At 44.0% G+C, this 17,802-nt stretch overlaps 1 protein-coding gene across 3 annotated transcripts in view; it reads left to right on the top strand.

Annotated features, from left to right (window-relative positions):
• The window catches only part of CCDC85C (coiled-coil domain containing 85C), a 248,777-nt gene extending 231,977 nt beyond the window's left edge, over positions 1 to 16,800 (top strand). For all 3 annotated transcript variants that reach the window (XM_060262780.1, XM_060262781.1, XM_060262782.1), the window contains 3 exons: positions 5,762 to 5,857; positions 10,356 to 10,454; positions 15,662 to 16,800. In XM_060262780.1, the coding sequence (XP_060118763.1) occupies positions 5,762 to 5,857; positions 10,356 to 10,454; positions 15,662 to 15,751 (285 nt within the window). In that variant the 3' untranslated portion in view covers positions 15,752 to 16,800. The remainder of the gene's footprint in view (positions 1 to 5,761; positions 5,858 to 10,355; positions 10,455 to 15,661) is intronic.
• The last annotated feature ends 1,002 nt before the right edge of the window (positions 16,801 to 17,802 follow it).

Consider the following 17,802-nt stretch of genomic DNA (forward strand, 5'->3'; position numbering starts at 1 on the left):
GCTCAGAAAGATAATCCTCCTTTGTTTCCCCCCAAGGATATGAAGGCAAAATATTGCAGTTTTTCAATGGATCCATTGTGGGGGATTTTCAGTACAAATCATAAAGAGGAAGGACATCTCTTTGAATAGGGACATTGTATCTCATCTTGTTTCAGAGGGACCTTAAGAAGGATAGTCCATATCAAAGGTGCACATCAGGCTCTTTGGATATTCAGGTTTCTTGCTATGAAAGCAACAAGTTTGGATTTTCCCCCTGAATAGGATGGCAAATATATGAGAATGAAATAGCACATTTTGCAAGTGAGCCCTTCCCTGGCTGCAGTTTGTGTATGTGTTTACTTTTGCGGTTATCTCACAACCTCCCCTGAAGGGTACTTGATACTTTTTGAAGAAAGTTGGCATGGGTGACAGTCTGCACTTTTCAAAAGCTTAAGAGTGCTATACAAATAGCTAAGGGGCTGTGAAGGGTTAATTCTGTGAAAGGTTAATTCTGTTTCTTCACAGAAACAGAGCCTTGAGTGATAGACTGCCCCAAGCAATCTGATTGGTTAGTGTCAGCTGACCAGAAAGATTTTCGAGCTGAATGCACTCATTCATTTGGAGAATTCATTCAGAGTTTAGCCCTAACTGAGAGCAGTTTAACACAGACAAGAGAATTGGGGAATGTTGACAAGGAAGTTTGGGAAGTAGGCAAAGACTCCCATTTGGCCAAAGAAAGAGAATAGATCTTCTAGTGAGAGGAGAATTTCCCTACCCAGTCAAAATGGAGTTAGCTCTGAGGAGTTTGGTGTGGTTACAAACTACCTGTAGAAACCTTAAGAGTCAGTTAAAAACTCAAAAGGAGTACTGGTATTTCAAGAGAAGGGGGTTTGGGCACTGGAAGGAGTGTGCCAGCCTTCTGGAAACCAAGAGGGTCAGAGAAAACTCAAATAAAATGTACTAGAGTGTATGGAAAAGCACTGGAACAAAAGCCTCTCAACATAAAGATTTGAAATAACTGTGAATAGCGTAAGAAACTCTCATTAGCCTGAAACATAAGAACTAAAGTCTGTGAATGTACTAATTTTACCTCAGAGTTATCTATATTGAGTTACCTCAGAAATTTTACCCCTGATTTCACCTGACCTTTCCACTCTATGTTGAATAAAATATGTTGTTAATTTGGATATTAAAATGTATCAAGTGCCATTAAAGTTAAAGGAGGATCCCAATCCTTCCTTCAGGTTCCTTGACTGAGCCAGCAGCCAAAATATTATACTGCAACAGAGTGGAACATCCAGAGTTCTTCAGCAAAGAAAAAAACACATTATTAGGGCAGTTCAGTCAGTAAACGGAAAGAAAAAAGGAGGGGAAATCTTGCCCCTGAGAGTGGGAAGTAGACCCCATCACACCATGCAATCAATGAAGTGGGTGCCAATTATTCTCTTCCTTCCCCACCCCTTTAGGTCAGAGAGTATATATCTTCCTACTAAAATTAACAGTGCCAGGAGCTATTTTCAAGCTTAAATCGGTTTCCAGGGTTGAAAATTCTTTTAATGATTCTAAATAAATGTTGCACTCCACTGAGCACCAAACCACACATTGCACACAGTACAAAACTGTCGTTTATCATGTTTTAAAGAAGAACTTACTTCAGGAAGGAAGGCGATTGGAATAAGAGATATGGCAGGGAACTCTCTGGAAGGAGAAATGGCTTGGATGAGGCAATGGGGGCTGGGAAATGGCAAGTGGAGAAAGAGATTATGGTGATGGTGATGATGATGATCTTAATTGTCCCCCACCCAGTGACTTTTTCAGTTAAATTAGAGTCATTAATACATATTTGTTGGGTCTTAACACCATGGGTATTTAATTTATGTGTTTATTTTGTACTTTTTCATCCTATCCTTCTTCCAAGGAGTTTAGGGCAGCATTCATGATATGATACCTTTCCCCCTTCATTTTATCCTCAGAACCATCTTGTGTGGTAGGTTAGGCTGAAAGAAATGATTGGCTCGTGCATTGCAGAAGCATAGAGTGGAAGCCAACTAGTTTTTCCTCTATTGAAAAAGCAACAACGAAATGTCATTTGACCACCAAAAAGGCTACGCTGGGCGGGGGGTGGGGGTCCATGGGACCTGCATGAAAAAATGTGAGCTGAGGAACTGGGTAAGCTGGAGTGAAAAAGTTGGAGAGAACCAACCCATAAGACTCAAGTAGTGAGTGAGTAAAGTGTCAAGTTGCAACCAACTTATGGCAACCCCATAGGGTTTTTAGGGCAAGAGTTTGCTGTTGCCTCACTCTGCATACCAACCCTGGACTTCCTTGTTGGTCTTTCTTCCGAATACCAGGGCTGGCCCTGTTTAGCTTCTGAGATCTGATGAGACTGGCCTAGCCTGGGCCGTCCAGGTCAGGAAACACAAATAGTAGTTCCACTCTGTTCTGTGATAGTGGATACAAGATGTAGACAAATTGGAACAGATTTAGAGAAGGGAAGCTTGGGGTTTTGAAACATTAAAGAGAGGTTGAATGAAATTGGTTATGTTTAGGCAAGGAAAAACACTGCCTACTGTCCAGAGGTCAGGTGAAATCAAGGGTTAATTTTAGTTGGAAGATATATACTCTCTGACACAGTTGCCTTCTTCAAATACCTGAATAGCTGCTGCATTGAAAGAAGGACCAAGAATTAGTTTTTGCTTTTCCAGAGGACAAGGCTAGTCCTCATGGGTTTAAGTGATGCAAGCAGGGGTGGAATTCTAGCAGGAGCTCCTTTGCATATTAGGCCACACACCCCTGATGCAGCCAATCCTCTAAGAATTTACAAGACTCTTTTTTGTAAGCTCTTAGAGGATTGGCTACATCAGGGGTGTGTGGCCTAATATGCAAAGGAGCTCCTGCTAGAATTCCATCCCTGGATGCAAGACTAGATTTCAGCTGAACATTAGGTGAAACTTCTTAATGGTAAGAATTCAGCAGTGGAACTAAGTATTTAGGAGGGAGGGCTGGAGGATTTCACCCATAGGCTTGGAGAAACGACTGTCAAGGATGTTCAGGGAGGCTCCTACAATGTTGACTGAAGGTGGAAAGCGTGATCAGGTCACTGCCAATTTATGGCAACTCCTTAGAATTCTGAAAGCAAGGGACAAACAGGAGTGGTTTGCTGTTGTCTGCTTCTGCCTTGCTTCCTTGGTAGTTTCCCATCCAAGTATTGACCAGGGGTGACCCTGCTTAGTCTCTGAAATATGACAGGACCAGTCACCAGGCTAGCCTGGGACATCCAAGTCAGGGCTGTTGATTAGTAAGGCTGAATTGTTTTAGTGAATGTTTTGAAAGCACAGTATAAATCCTAACATTTTGCTGTATCTCAAAAGTGATTACAAGTAGAGCAGGGAAAAGTCGAGAGAAGAGCTACCAAAATTCGCCTTTTCTGCAAAGAAAGGGAGTTTGGTTTGTGTTGTTTTAGGAATGTTCTGTTTTAAAACAGTTTTTAAATGGAATTATGCATCTGTATGGTTATATACCTGCCCCGTGGCGCAGAGTGGTAAAGCTACAGTACTGCAGTCCGAGCTCTCTGTTCATGATTTGAGTTCAATCCCGGTGGAAGCTGGGTTCAGGTAGCTGACTGAAGATTGACTCAGCCTTCCATCCTTCCGAGGTCGGTAAAATGAGTACCCAGCTTGCTGGGGAAAAGTGTAGATGACTGGGGAAGGCAATGGCAAACCACCCCATAACAAGTCTGCCGTGAAAATGTGATGACGTCGCCCCAGAGACAGAAACGACTGGTGCTTGCACAGGGGACTACGGTTTTTTTAATGGTTATATACAGCGTATTCATTTGCCCTGTTTGGAATGCGTTTTGCAGAAGCAACCTTGAACTATTTGTAGGAGGGATTTGTGAATTCCGTAGATAAATATACGCACATCACTGATATAGCCAGTCCTCCTGGAGATTACAGTACGCACTGTACTAAAAGCCCTGTAAGCTCTTGGAGAATTGGCTGCATCGGGGTGTGTGGCCTAATATACAAAGGCGTTCCTGCTACAAAAAAAGCCCTGAACTCATGATGTCATTTCCATTTATCTAGCTGGACCACTGGTCCATCTAGCTCAATACTGGAAACAGTTCTTCGGAATTTCAGATAGAGCAAGATCTTTCCCAAGACTTGGACCCTAAGATCCTTTTTCTGGAGGCATCGGGGTTCATATCTGGGACCTTCAATGTGCAAAGTGTGTACTACGATATGAAATCACAGCCTTGGACCAGGACATTCCGTAAATAAATATACTGACATTTCTATATTTGTAATATTTATTGCTTGGATTATTGTCAGTTCTGTGACTATTGATATGCCAGTAAAAATATATGATGTAGTACTTATTCTCATACCAAGAACTGCTTTTCTACTCATTTCTTATTGCTAAAGGCTCTTTTACTATCTGCTGTGTGGTATATTCATTTACTCTCTAATAGCCTTCCCTACAGTGCAGAGTGAAGTGCGGTATATTAGCAGATGGGACCTAACTGGTCATTATTTTATGTATTTGTTTTCAGATTAAGAATATTTACTAGAACGTTTACTCACACAGTTGTTCTGGCTGGTCATATTCTTTATGGAATAACTACAGCCACTTAGTCAGGAACATGTAATGCCTGGATAGGAAGCAGCCATTATAAGAGTCAATGGTACACAGAACACGGTGTTTTCCAACAGTTCTATCTGCTACTATAGCCCCTTCTGGCCCCCAGAGAAATCGTTCCTGTGGCAGCAGGACCTGCAGGGGAATTATGAAGTTTGGGGGGCTGGCGTGGGGAAGAGTAAGGAGGGTGAAATCACTTCTTCCTCTTATGCATTGTCTGCTCAGGGGTAAATTTCTTCCCCTTGTTCTTCTGCCCCACTGACCTGCATGGTTTTTCCTCTGTGCGGATTCTCTGATCCCAGAAATGGTTGTTCCAGGCTTGAAAGAAGAGGAAGAGTTGGTTTTTATACCTTGTTTTTCTCTACCTTAAGGAGTCTCAAAATGGCTTACAGTCTCCTTCCCTTCCTCTCCCTGTGACAGGCACCTTGTGGGTAGATGGGGCTGAGAGAGTTCTGAAAGAACTGTGACTGGCCCAAGGTCACCCAGAAGGCTTCATGTGGAGGAGTGGGGAATGAAATGGCGGGCTCTAATTTGGAGAATATGTGGAGAGAGGAAGGGAAGGCAATTGTAAGCTTCTTTTAAACTCCTTAAGAGTAGGGAAAGGAAAGGTCCCCTGTGCAAGCACCGGTCGTTTCCGACTCTGGGGTGATGCTGCTTTCACGTTTTCACGCAGACCTTTTTACGGGGTGGTTTTCCATTGCCTTCCCCAGTCATTACACTTCCCCCCCAGCAAGCTGGATACTCATTTTACCGACCTTGGAAGGATGGAAGGCTGAGTCAACCTCGAGCTGGCTACCCGAGCCAGCTTCTGCTGGAATAGAGGGCTCTGACTGCAGTACTGCAGCTTTACCATTCTGCGCCACAGGGCTCTTCAGAGTAGAGAAAAGGGGAGTATAAAAAACAGTTCTTCTTCTATCCATGTGTGCATTAGAGTCAAGATGCATCCACCCTTTGCTCCTGGGTTTCTTGAGATTTGTAGAACAAGATACTGAAATCTGAAGACCATTTGAGTTTGTATGCTAATAAGCACCCCAGATATCTCTTCAAAGGGCAAAATGATAAAGTACCCCAAAGGTGTCAAAATAAGGGCAGTCCCATCTATCTATCATCACAATCGTTTGCTTTTTCTGTTCTTGTTTTCCAGGGCCCATCTCGCATGACTCCAGATCTTGCACCTTCTCCTGCAGTGGGATATGTTCCCCTAAGTCAGAAACCTGAAGCAGTGGTTCATGCTATGAAGGTAGGCATGTGGTAGCCAACCTGTAGTTTTGTGTTCTGGCCCAGGAGTAAGGTCATGGAAGCGGCCCTCTGCTGGAACTGTATTCAGGAAGTGTTCCATTTATGGCCAGTCATAGGCCTCAGCCCCGGTAGTGGCTGTGGCTCAGTGGCAGAACATCTGCTTGGCCTACAGAAGATCGCAGGTTCAATTCCCAGCATCTCTAGTTAAAAGGACCAGGTGATGTGAAAAACCCTCTGAGTGTCTGTAGAGCTGCTGCCAGTCTGGGAAGGTGGTACTGACCTTGATGATTCAGTATAAGGCAACTTCATTTGTTCTCTTCCTCACTCATGGAGTTGCAGAAGGGTAATGGCATCCCTGGATGGAAGAAATGTAACAAAGCCATTTGGATCAGCTGCTGCCTAGCCAGGATCTGAGGACAGAGCCTGCACACAACATGTAATTCCATGACTTTTCCCACTTTTTAAAAAGAACAAAACGCTGAGATTTTAATGGTTTACTCTAGAAAGAATGCCTTTTTTTTGCCAGCTGCTGAAGACCAAAACGACTTACACATTCAGTGTCTATGATGTTATTTCTGTGTTTCCAATAAGATCAGCCTATTCTTACATATTTTTTTTTTAAAAAAACTTCCCAACCATTGAAGGAATAGACACCCTGCACAAGCTCAGGGGAACTTGTCCTTAGGCTCATTTTTTTTTAAAGTAGTCAGCTTCCTTTGAAATCCAATGTTGGTCAGTGACGCCCACTCAGAAATGAATGTGAAAACAAGTGATTCACTCTTAGTGATGCAAGCCCTTCTTAAGAATGTAATAGAAAAGAAAGCAAGTGAAATCCCGTTCTGTTTCTTTTCTGCCTGTGCACAGCTCAAGTGTCATATTGACATTTTTATAGTAGTCCTCTAGAGCCAGTTTTCATTATCTGAAATCTCAGCAATGTGAAAACCTTCCTTGATGCACTGAGCTCTAACGCCCTTGAATGATCTTCCAGGGTACAATAGTGTGCGTAGATATCAAGAAAAGGGGAAAAGCTTACTAACTTCTGTGGCTTGCCAAACAGCTTGTGCTTCTAGGCACAGAGTTCTGTTTTTAATAGGAAGAATGTGAACACTATGTGCCATTAAAATGCACTGAGGAAGAAAAGGTGTAGTTGCTGAATGGGCAGAAAGCCCATGTCAGGAAGAAAGTTGACAACCTTAGTTGGTAATCTCCATCTCTCTCAGGGTTGCCACTTCTTTTCAGGCCCTGCTCCTCTGTCTGCAGTAGCAGCTTGACCTGCAGGAATTCAGCAAAGGGCTGTCTGCTTTTATCTGCATGCCAGGAAAAGCTTCACCACCTTAATTTTTTGCACATCAAGTCATTGGAATAATAATAATAATAATAATAATAATAATGATGATGATGATGATGATGATGATGAGTAGCAACACTATGAGACAAATGTCCAGCTAGGGATGCCACCTTTCCCCCCAACAGGAATCCTGCTGCATGGCAGACAGATATTCAACAGGTGCAGCTTCTGCATCAGTGCAGCCCGATGTGATAAATTGCTAGTAAATTTTGTATTAAAACAGCTCCCCCCTCCCACTCCTTGCTTGCTAAAATATCATTAAATCTTGAAATCATGTTTAAGTTTTACATTAGGTGAAGAGACGTTTCGCTAGTTTACTGGAAAGTTTCATGCTGGTGATAAGGAGGGATTACATGTGACCATTAATTAAGCTACCCTGGTTTCACCCGTGGATTTCTCCTGTGGATGCAGCCAGCATTTAGCTCCCAGCATGATGTATTGAGGGCCGTGCACTGGGATTTGATTGTCCAGGCTGTTCAGTCCCGCAGGCATCCTGAGGCCCAATGAGTTAGTTCCACATTCTGAGCCCAGCTGGATCAATAATTAATTCATTCCTTTTCATCAGAGGTCTAGTTTGTGTCGGTAGTGAATGTCTTTCATATCATCTTCAATGCATCCACCTCCTTTTATCAAAGGGGGAAGCAAATGGAATGAGTTATTTTAAGCCGTGCCACGCAGTCTTTGTGCAGAATGGTCCCAAATATATCAGTGAAGTGCTGTTTTCAAAGTAGGTTAAGGGCCTGAAGAAAGTGACCTATTTTGTGTAACTGAGATGTTTAGCACAAAGCAGGAAGAAGAGACGTCAATCCCATTCGGTATCCTGTTTCTAAGCGGTCAGTCTGCAATACTTCAGTGAAAAGTGAAATGGAACCTTGTAAAGTATCTGGCACGGTGGAGGACAGTGTGTGCTTGCATCCAAAAGAACCAAAATTCATTGCATAATTAACCCCAGGGCTTTTTTGTAGCAGGAACGCCTTTGCATATTCGTCCACACACCCCCTGATGTAGCCAATCCTCCTGGAGCTTACAGTAGGCCCTGTACTAAGAGCCCTGTAATCTCTTGGAGGATTGACTGCATCAAGAGGGTGTAGCCTAGTATGCAGAGGAGTTCTTGCTACAAAAAAAAGCCCTGATTAACCCAAAATTGCACCCAGAGAACCCGGGCTCTGTAATCTGAGCTGTAATTTATCATGCTTTTGCTAGTGATTGCCACCTAATATACTTCTCTGTTCCTTTTTGGCTTCTGAAATTTTTACCAGACATTACCCTCGTTACATTTGGGGCATTATCATGGATGTCTTCAGAGTCAGAAACGTGTTTTTAACAACGATAACAATAAAGCTGATGGTCCTGTGTCCTGTTTCGATCATATTTCTTGTGGTGATTTGAGAGGAGGACTGGTTATCAATGTCTGATTCATGATTTCAGATGGGTTGCCAGCTCCAGGTTGGGAAATACCTTAGAGGAGGGACCTCAGCAAGCCCACCATCCAAAGTAGCCACTTTGTCTCAGGGGAGTGATTTCTGTCATCTAGAAATTCCAGATCTCCAGCACTCATCTGGAGGCTGGCAGCCCTAGGATGGGATATATTCTATAAGCAGAAAGTATAGAGAGTAGGTGAAAGTCAGTTAAAGGGAAAGGGAAATAAAAGAGGTCTTAGGGTTGCCAACCTCCAGGTGGGAGCTGGAAATCTTCCAGGATTACAATTGCTCTTTAGACTACAGATACCAGTTCTCCTGGAGTAAATGGCTGCTTTGGAGGGTTGGGTCCATGGCATTATATAGCACTGTATGGCATTATATCCCCTTTCCAAACCATATCCTCCCCAGGTTCCACCCCCCCCCCCCAAAAAAAATTCCAGAAATTTCCCAACTGAAAGTTGGCAACCCTATTCCACCCCTACGAAGCCATTTTCTTTTTTCCCTTGTGGTTAACCAACAAAGTTATGTCTTTCTGCATACTTGGGGAGTACCCCAAGTATGTAGAGATCCGTTACTTCCTGTCTGTGGCCAGGTTTTGTTTTTTCCCGTGACTGACATAGAGGACATTTAGATTCCCATGCCCAGAATGGACATTTAGATGTCCATCATTATTTAAAGGTCATGATGTTTTCACCAGATGAGACCAAAACCCCATGTAGTGTAGCATTCTCTTTCGCGCAGTGGCTGGTCAGATGTCCTTGTAAAACACACAAGCAGGGCATGATCGCAAAAAGTATTCCTTGTCATTTGTCCCCACCATCTGGAAATTGGAGGTAACGGTAGGACTGAAACAATTCAAGAAGTCCGATAGTTGTCATTTGAACATGCAATTATCCTTAAAAGCTGAAGTCCAAATACAAGTGTATTAGAATTCCTCTTGAAAAATCACACAGTGCTACATACTCCGTTGGATCAGTGCACTTCTGCAGTCCAGGTTGCATTAATGAACTTCTGCAGAGAATAGGAACAGTTGCCTCCACCGTGCTCAGTCTCTTTATGTTTCCATTTGTGCGTTGCTGGATCCAAACCCCCTTATCTGGTTGTAATATTTACAACAACCTTGTAAGGTTGGTAGATCACTATAGTTGTACCCTCATTGCCAATTAGAGATCGAGCAAGGGCTACATTGCATGAAGTCCCCTTAGTGAGTTCACGGCAGAGTCGAGCTTTGAACTAAGGACTTCCCCATTTGTGACCTCTAGACTACCCTGGGTATCATTTGTGAGAGGGAGGTGAGTCAGACTGTTGGTCTTTAAATGTGGAATCCTTGCCGCTAGAGATGCATTCCTCTTCTGTGTCCAAAACCGGACAAGTTCACAGATGCAGTCACAACATCCTGTGATGATGTGCTTGGTGGGTCTATGAATGTATAGTGCAACAAGTGAATTTTGTCCCTCATTGTTCTGTGAGTTCAAGCTAATTGATGTATGTGGATGAAATGTTTAAGTGAATTTTCATAGTTTTTTTTTTTACTGCTATACTGTATGTTCCACTCTGACCCACTTCTGCCCCTCTGTGTGTGTGTGTGTGTGTTTCAAGATTTTACTGTCCTTGCCCACCAAGTGTACCCAGCTGCTTGAAGACAGAAGGGGCGTATTGCTGGAGGCCTTCCTGGCATCACTGTGTGCGACGCCATTTTATAATTCCGTGTCCAATGTGTTTGTCTGTAGGTCCTCGAAGTGCATGAGAATTTGGACAGGCAGATGCAAGAAAACTATGAAGAAGACCTGAGTGAAAAGGAGAAAGCAATTGTTCGTGAAATGTGCAATGTAATGAATCCATTTTCAGCCTCTCTCATTTCAGTCGCTGGCTTTTCTTGTGCTGCTTTAATCTTGTAGAGTCTCTTTTTTTCTGTGCTTGCAGCTTTATCTGCTTGTTTGCTTTTAAGAGCCGCCACGAAATTCGTTAGTAAGGCAACTGAATAATTAGCAGAACTGGCAACCGTGGAATGTGTGTAAGCAAGGGTGGAATTCTAGCAGGTGCTTCTTTGCATAATAGGCCGCACCCCACTGATGTAGCCAGTCTTCTAAGAGCTTACAAGACTCTTTTTTGTAAGCTCTTGGAGGATTGGCTGCATCAGGGGTGTGTGGCCTAATATGCAAAGGAGCTCCTGCTAGAATTCCATCCCTGTGTGTAAGTAACTGAGAACTTAATTTTAACATTCCCAGGATGCCAGTGCATAGACTATATCAGAAGTTATATTGACCTAAGAAGCTTAAATCGGTTTTATCTAGATCTGACTGTCATGGCTTCTCCCAAAGAATCCTGGGAATTGTTGTTTGGTCAGTAGCTGAGACTACAGTTAGCAGTATGTAGCCTCTTCCAATAGGGACTTGTCACACACTTCACTCCATCCTAGAGACGAAATGGCTTAAATGCCAGTTCCTTGATAGGAAAGGAATATCCCTTTCTCAGTTGCTGGCCAAACCTCTGCTCCTCCCCTTTCCTTTGCAATTAGCCCTCTGCCTCTCGCTGCTTTCTTATCTGCTGTCAACTGTTTAGACCTGTCTATAGTGTCTTTAAAATAATGCTACACATTCTCCCTTTATTTTATGAGAAAAAGAGAGAGAGACATGTATAGAATGAGAAAGAAAGATAGAAGGCGGTTGACTGACCAGTGAGTTCTTTCTCCTTAGGACTTGGAAGACATTTTGGTTTTGAGAAAAAGGGACAAAGGGCAGGTTTAGAAAAGTCGGTGTGGTCCTTCCTTTTCCTGAAACAATGACAAGTGGGTTAAGGAATGGGGGTGGAGAAGTCAATGGGAGGAGGATGGTGAAACCAGAATGCTCCAGCCCTCTCTGCTCCACCATGTGTCACAAGTTGTTGAATTTTTAACTAACAAACTAATAACAACACCAAGATGTTATGCCGGCCATCTCCCTGATCCAAAATTCCATTGGGCCATACTTTCAGGGCCTTTCCTCTCCATGTCTCTTCCCTTTGCTTCCAGGTAATACCTAAGTTTTACACTCTGACTGGAATCAACTGTGTTAGAGTTCTGCAGGAGCGGCATTTCATGGGAGCATTTTGGGCTGCGGTCCATGTTCCCTCTAAGCTGCAGAGTCTTGTGAGCAAAAATTCTACTTTGTGAGCCACAGTGATTAAAGTTGTGAGCTAATGGCATTAAAGGAGAGCCCCATGGCACAGAGTGATAAAACTGCAGTACTGCAGTCCTAAGCTCTGCTCATGAACTGAGTTTGATCCCGGCGGAAGCTGGGTTCAGGTAGCCGGCTCTAGGTCAACTCAGCCTTCCATCCTTCCGAGGTCGGTAAAATGAGGACCCAACTTGCTGGGGGGGGGGAGTGTAGATGACTGGAAAGGCAATGGCGAACCACCCCGTAAAAAGTCTGCCGTGAAAACATTGTGAAAGCAACATCACCCCAGAGTCGGAAACGACTGGTGCTTGCACAGGGGACTACCTTTACCTAATGGCATTAAAAGTTGTGAGCTACTGCATCAATTATTGTGCTCTGGGATCATCCTTCCTGAGCTAAGACAAAAATGTGTGAGCTGGAGGCTAAAAAACTGTGAGCTAGCTCTCACTAACTCAGCTTAGAGGGAACACTGGCTGCAGTGCAAGACAGGAGATGAGACAGTCTTGTTCCATGGGTAGAAATACTGGTGTCCTCAGGATCCATATCAGTGTGTCATGAGATGTCCATCTGCTCCATGCATTTAGCCACTTCAGAACATTGGGTGTCCTCACTGGCAGTGAGGCAATGTACAGCTCAGTGGTGTCAGATGGAGTTTCTAAAACAATATCAAGTGTGGGGAGGTCCCAGGTTCAATCCTTGGCATCTCCATTTGAAAGGACCACACAATTCATAATGGAATGGCCTTCACCTGAGGCCCTGGATACTTGCAGCCAGTCTAAGTAGACAGTACTGGCTTTGATTGACCAAGGGTCTGGTTCATTATAGGGCAGCTTCCTGTGAGTTCCCTGTCAGGTGTGCATATGCTTGTCCTCTAGCCATTTCAGTGAAGGACATTAGTTATATCTTGCAAAGGAATGTGCACACTGATAAGCTCTCTAGGCTAATGAGAGAAGCTTAGAGTTCCCATCCCCAGAATGGATCAGTGTGGGCTTGTTTTATGTATGCTGAGCATACGGGTTGACTCATGCATAACCAACTTCTTTTGAAGCTGATTGGTGGCTTTCTCTTTGGTACAAGTGTCTAGTAATTTTTTTTTAAAATCAGAATCAATATTATGTCTGTTTTAAGTGTGACCACACAATTCATAATGAGTTTTCTATGACTGAAAAGATGTGAGGACCCAGGCAGTATAACAATTAGGGTTGCCAATCTCCAGGTGGAGGCAGGAGATCCCCCGGTTTGGAGGCCCTCCCCCCACTTCAGAGTCGTCAGAAAGCGGGGGGAGGGGAGGGAAATGTCTGCTGGGAATTCTGTTATTCCCTATGGAGATTTATTCCCATAGAAAATCATAGAGAATTGATCCGCGAGTATCTGGGGCTCTGGGGGTCTGTTTTTTGGGGTAGAGGCACCAAATTTTCAGTATAGCATCTAGTGCCTCTCCCCAAAATACCCTCCAAATTTCAAAAAGATTGGACCAGGGGGTCCAATTCTATGAGCCCCAAAAGAAGGTGCCCCTATCTTTCATGATTTTTTTATGGAAGGAAGGCGTTGAAAAGGTGTGCCGTCCCTTTAAATGTGACGGCCAGAACTCCCTTTGGAGTTCAATTATGCTTGTCACATCCTTGATCTTGGCTCCACTCCTAATGTCTCCTGGCTCCACCCCCAAAGTCTCCTGGGTCCACCCCCAAAGTCCCCAGATATTTCTTGAATTGGACTTGGCAACCCTAATAACAATAACAAGTTTATTGTAAGTGCTCAAAATAAGAAGCGGTTTTAATTATTAGTGCAACAGTGAAAGGTAAAGGTGCTGCAAGGAAATAACAGCCCTGACGCAACTAACTAAATATTCCCTTCCTCTAATGCCAAAGACTTACCACCCCCCTGGGTGAGGGATCTCTTCCTCCAGCTGCAATCCCTCTCCAGCCCAGCCTTTTCAGAGAGAACACTTCCCTGTCTGTAGCTAGCCTTTTTATGCTTTCCTTCCAGGTCCCAACTCTTTGGGCAACTTTTCCCTCCAAAATTGCTTTCACCCAATCAGAGGGACAGAAAGGATCCTGGGACATGTAGGCCCTGTAGCTACTCTAACGCAGGCTTCCCTGGAGCTTGTAGGCCTCACTAGGCTTAGGGTCATGACATCCCCTCAGGGGTTCTCCCCCCATTTTTTTGTGCAACAGTTGAATCTTTCTCTCTTTCAAAGCAGCCAGATTGCAGGTAGAGATTGAAAACCACACCTTGGAAGGCCCGTATCGCCCAGTTTCTTTAAAACAAAACAAAATGTTGTTTGCATAGTCTGGAAGGAGCCCATGTTTTACAGTGAAATAGTTTTCTCAAGAACATCATGGATATTTCCTTGTTTACGGTCTTCGTAATGGGACCCGCAGGCAGAGCTTACCTTGCTCTGTGCAAACACTCGGCAAAGGCCGGGTGACTTCCTGGAGTTCAGGCCTGTTTAAAGCCCCATCAAGTCGAGCTCCGAAATGCTGTTATCCCTGATGCCTCTTCTCTACGATGCAGTGCTTGGGATACTGGCACAAAGTCAGAATTAATGGAGAGACGCACATGGAATGCTTTGGCTTTTCTTTCCACCATGAGGGATTAAAAGTGGAATTCAGTACCTGAGGATGTAGTGAGGGCCAATGTTCCCTCTAAGCTGCAGAGGTCTTGTGAGCAAAAATTCTCCTTTGTGAGCTACTGGCATTAAAGTTGTGAGCTACTGAATAAATTTTTGTGCTCTGGGGCCATCCTTCCTGAGCTAAGACAAAAATGTGTGAGCTGAAGGCTAAAAATCTGTGAGCTAGCTCACGCTAACTCAGCTTAGAGGGAGCACTGGTGTGGGCCACAGGCATAGACAGTTTTGAAAGGGGATTAGACAGATTCACGGAAGACAGGGCTTGTCAGTGGCTAGTAGCTAGCCATGGTAACTAAAGGGGAACTTTCACGTTCAGAGGCACCAATCCTTTCCATACCAGCGCCAAGAGGCAACACCAGGGGAAGGACTTGGACTTTATGCCCTGTTGTTGGCCCTCCAGAGTGATTGGCTACTGTGCGGGACAGGAAGCTGGGCTAGATGGACCTCTGGTCTCATCTGGCAGCGCTCTTACGTTCCAGTTTGGTGTAGTGGAGGAATCAAACCCAAAGAACTGGGATTGATTCCTCCACATGCACCTGCTGATGTGGCCTTGAGTCAGTCACAAGTTCTTGTGGAGCTGTTCCTCTCAGAAGCAGTTTCTGTCAGAGCTCTCTCAGCTCCACCAACCTTACAAGGATGTCTGTTGCGGGGAAAGGAAGGGAAGGGGATTATAAGCTGCTCTGAGTCCCCAAGTGAAGGGCAGGGTATAACTTCAAACTCCTCCCCCTTTTCTTTTTTCCCTCCTCTTCCTCCTCCTTTCCTTCTTCTCCTTCCTCCTCCTGGGGCAGAGGTGTGTTCTTACCTGGAGGGGGCCACTACAAGTCTACAGAAACCTGGTGTTAGCTTTGGGACCTTTACTGCATTTCTGCTATGTTTTAAGAATTCATAAATTGTACTGCAGGGGGATCCTAGTATCTGTGGCACTGATTACTTCCCTCTGCCCACCCCTTTCTTTGGTACTAACAACTCGACGGAATGGAATGCAGCTTTTGCAAGCTTGCTAGCAGCTGACCTAGTACTGAACTCAATTTATAAGCCCAATTCACTGGTTTGATACCATTACCTAAGGCATGTCTCTCGTTCTAATTTCAGAGGACTTTTATAAGATCTGCAATTTTTTTCTCTTTAAAAGCCCTTTTGGTGTTATCTTGGGGACTGGGTGCCATCTGGTGGAATAAAGAGGAATTGCAAGGTGTAGCAACCACAGGGACTGTTTATTAAAGCTGTGATCTCTCTTCCCCTTTGCCTATAGGTCGTCTGGCGAAAACTGGGTGATGCGGCAAGCTCCAAGCCATCTATCAGGCAGCATCTTTCAGGAAACCAGTTCAAGGGTCCTTTATAAGAGCCTTTCCCCTGTGAGGCTGGGAATGAAAAAGAACAAGAGGAACAGAGACTGCTCTTCTAGCTGCCAGGGTTATATATATATTTTCTGTCCTGTAACTGTTTATAGTGTAAATAAGGCAGCTAAAGGCCTAACCTGGAGGCTGTGCTGATCCTGAAAAAAATGTTTAAATGGGTTCATAACTATCCTCTAATGGCCAACTTGTGTCATTTGTCTCGTAGTGAAAAACCTGCTTTTGTCGTACGGTCGTGTGTAGAAAACACCTTAAACCCAAGTGAATTTCTAGGAGGAAGAAACAAGGAACCTGTGGCAGAGTTACACTTTCTTGCTTTGGCCTGTTTAACCGTGTTGCAGCCCAGCCACTCTCTCTGAGCGTGGTTTTGGGAACACCCAAGTAACAAAATGAAACACGGGAATTAAGACCTTCAGTGGCCGATTCTCTGTACAGAATCTGCCCCAAGATCTTTGGCTGAAACATCTGCTCCATCGAGCCAAATGTTAGCCCTATAGCTCCAAACTACAGCCTGTCCAGGGCTCAATAAGCATCCTGTTCTTATTTCCTCTCTGGGACTGCCAAAAACAAGAGTAACCAAAAAGCGAGGAGATGGTCGGCTCTCTGGCAGGCCACAGTGTGTGTGGCTGGTGAGCCACCTTCAGCTAGATGGGTTGCAAATTTTAAAAAGTCCAAGTGGCAGCTGTTTTAGATGCAAACATGTGGCACCTTTCCGCATTAGGGTGAGCGGCTTGTGTCAAGGAAGCCCCGACATGTATGACTAAACTGTTTTCATGAAGTTAAAATGCTAAAGCTTTCGACGTATGTGTGATCTCAGAGAAAACACTCCCTTTACACAACTTTCTCTCAGAACTGGACAAGTGGGTCTGATGTAAAGAATGACCTTGCTCCCAGGTCTCTGAAAGTTGTGTAGTAAAAGGTACAGCTGTGATCCTCCCACCCATCCCCAAAGTTAAAATTAGCTTTTCTATGCTTCTGTGTCATTACTGCTTAGGCTGCTGTAAGCTTGTCTTCCTTTAAACCACTCTTCAACTTACTTGGGTGTTTTGTTTTCATTCTTTTTTTAAATGCAGGAGTTAAATCCCACTTGGGAAAAACCCGGGATGTGTGAAATGGTCTTTTACTGTTCCTTATGATCCGCTCTTGTAATCTTTAGTCCTTTACGTTTCAGCCTAGACGTGAAGAGTAGACACAAACCAAATTCTAAATAATCATGTTTTCCCTGAAGCAATACACAGAACTCAGAGAATGCAATCAGAGGGCGTAGCCATCCAAGCTGGAGCCAGAAATGCTGCTGCCAGTCAACCAAATCAAAAAAATTTTCCGCCGAACAGTGCTATATAATATTTTGTTACTATGGAGCAATTCTTTCGTAACCCTCCCCCCCACCTACACACCCAAGACTTGGATCCTTTTTCCCAGTCTTTCCTAGTCAACAAATATTCATATGCTTCCCTTAAACTGTCAATGCTAATGCAGAACTCAATCCCATTTCTGCTCAATCCCATTTCTGTAAAATATGTTTTTTTACAAGAGGAGCCTGTAGGCTTCATGTTCCCTCTTTGGAAATTTGCATTAATTTTTCCGTGATTAGTTCTAAGCTTCAACTGGTACATTATGGCTGTTTCCAGATGGTGCTGTTAGTTCGACCTGTAGAACTCAGTGGTTGCTGTAGTTTGGTGTTTATTAAGTACTACACGTAGATCTTCAACTCACGAGTAAATAATTAGAGACGTTCTCTCAAAATCTATCCAGCATACTTCCCTCTTTTGTAAAAGCTGCTCTTCCATTAATCGCTCTCCTTTAACCTGGCTTCTGGTTTTCTTTTTGGATTTATAGGGTAATCCCCTGCACAGGTACTGGGTATATTTCAGTATGAGTTGCATCCTGGAATTGTCCCCCAGGGAGAAATCGGTCTAGAGCTCAGAAGGTTGGCATATTCCCTGTCTCTCTGCTCCTCTCCCCCTGGGGAGAAATAAATGGGAGATCCCAGGTTCAAAGAAATAGGAATCACCCCTTCTGCTTTCTCCCTGTGCTC

This window comes from Heteronotia binoei, chromosome 21 (genome assembly GCF_032191835.1).
Source record: "Heteronotia binoei isolate CCM8104 ecotype False Entrance Well chromosome 21, APGP_CSIRO_Hbin_v1, whole genome shotgun sequence".
Lineage (NCBI taxonomy): Eukaryota > Metazoa > Chordata > Lepidosauria > Squamata > Gekkonidae > Heteronotia > Heteronotia binoei.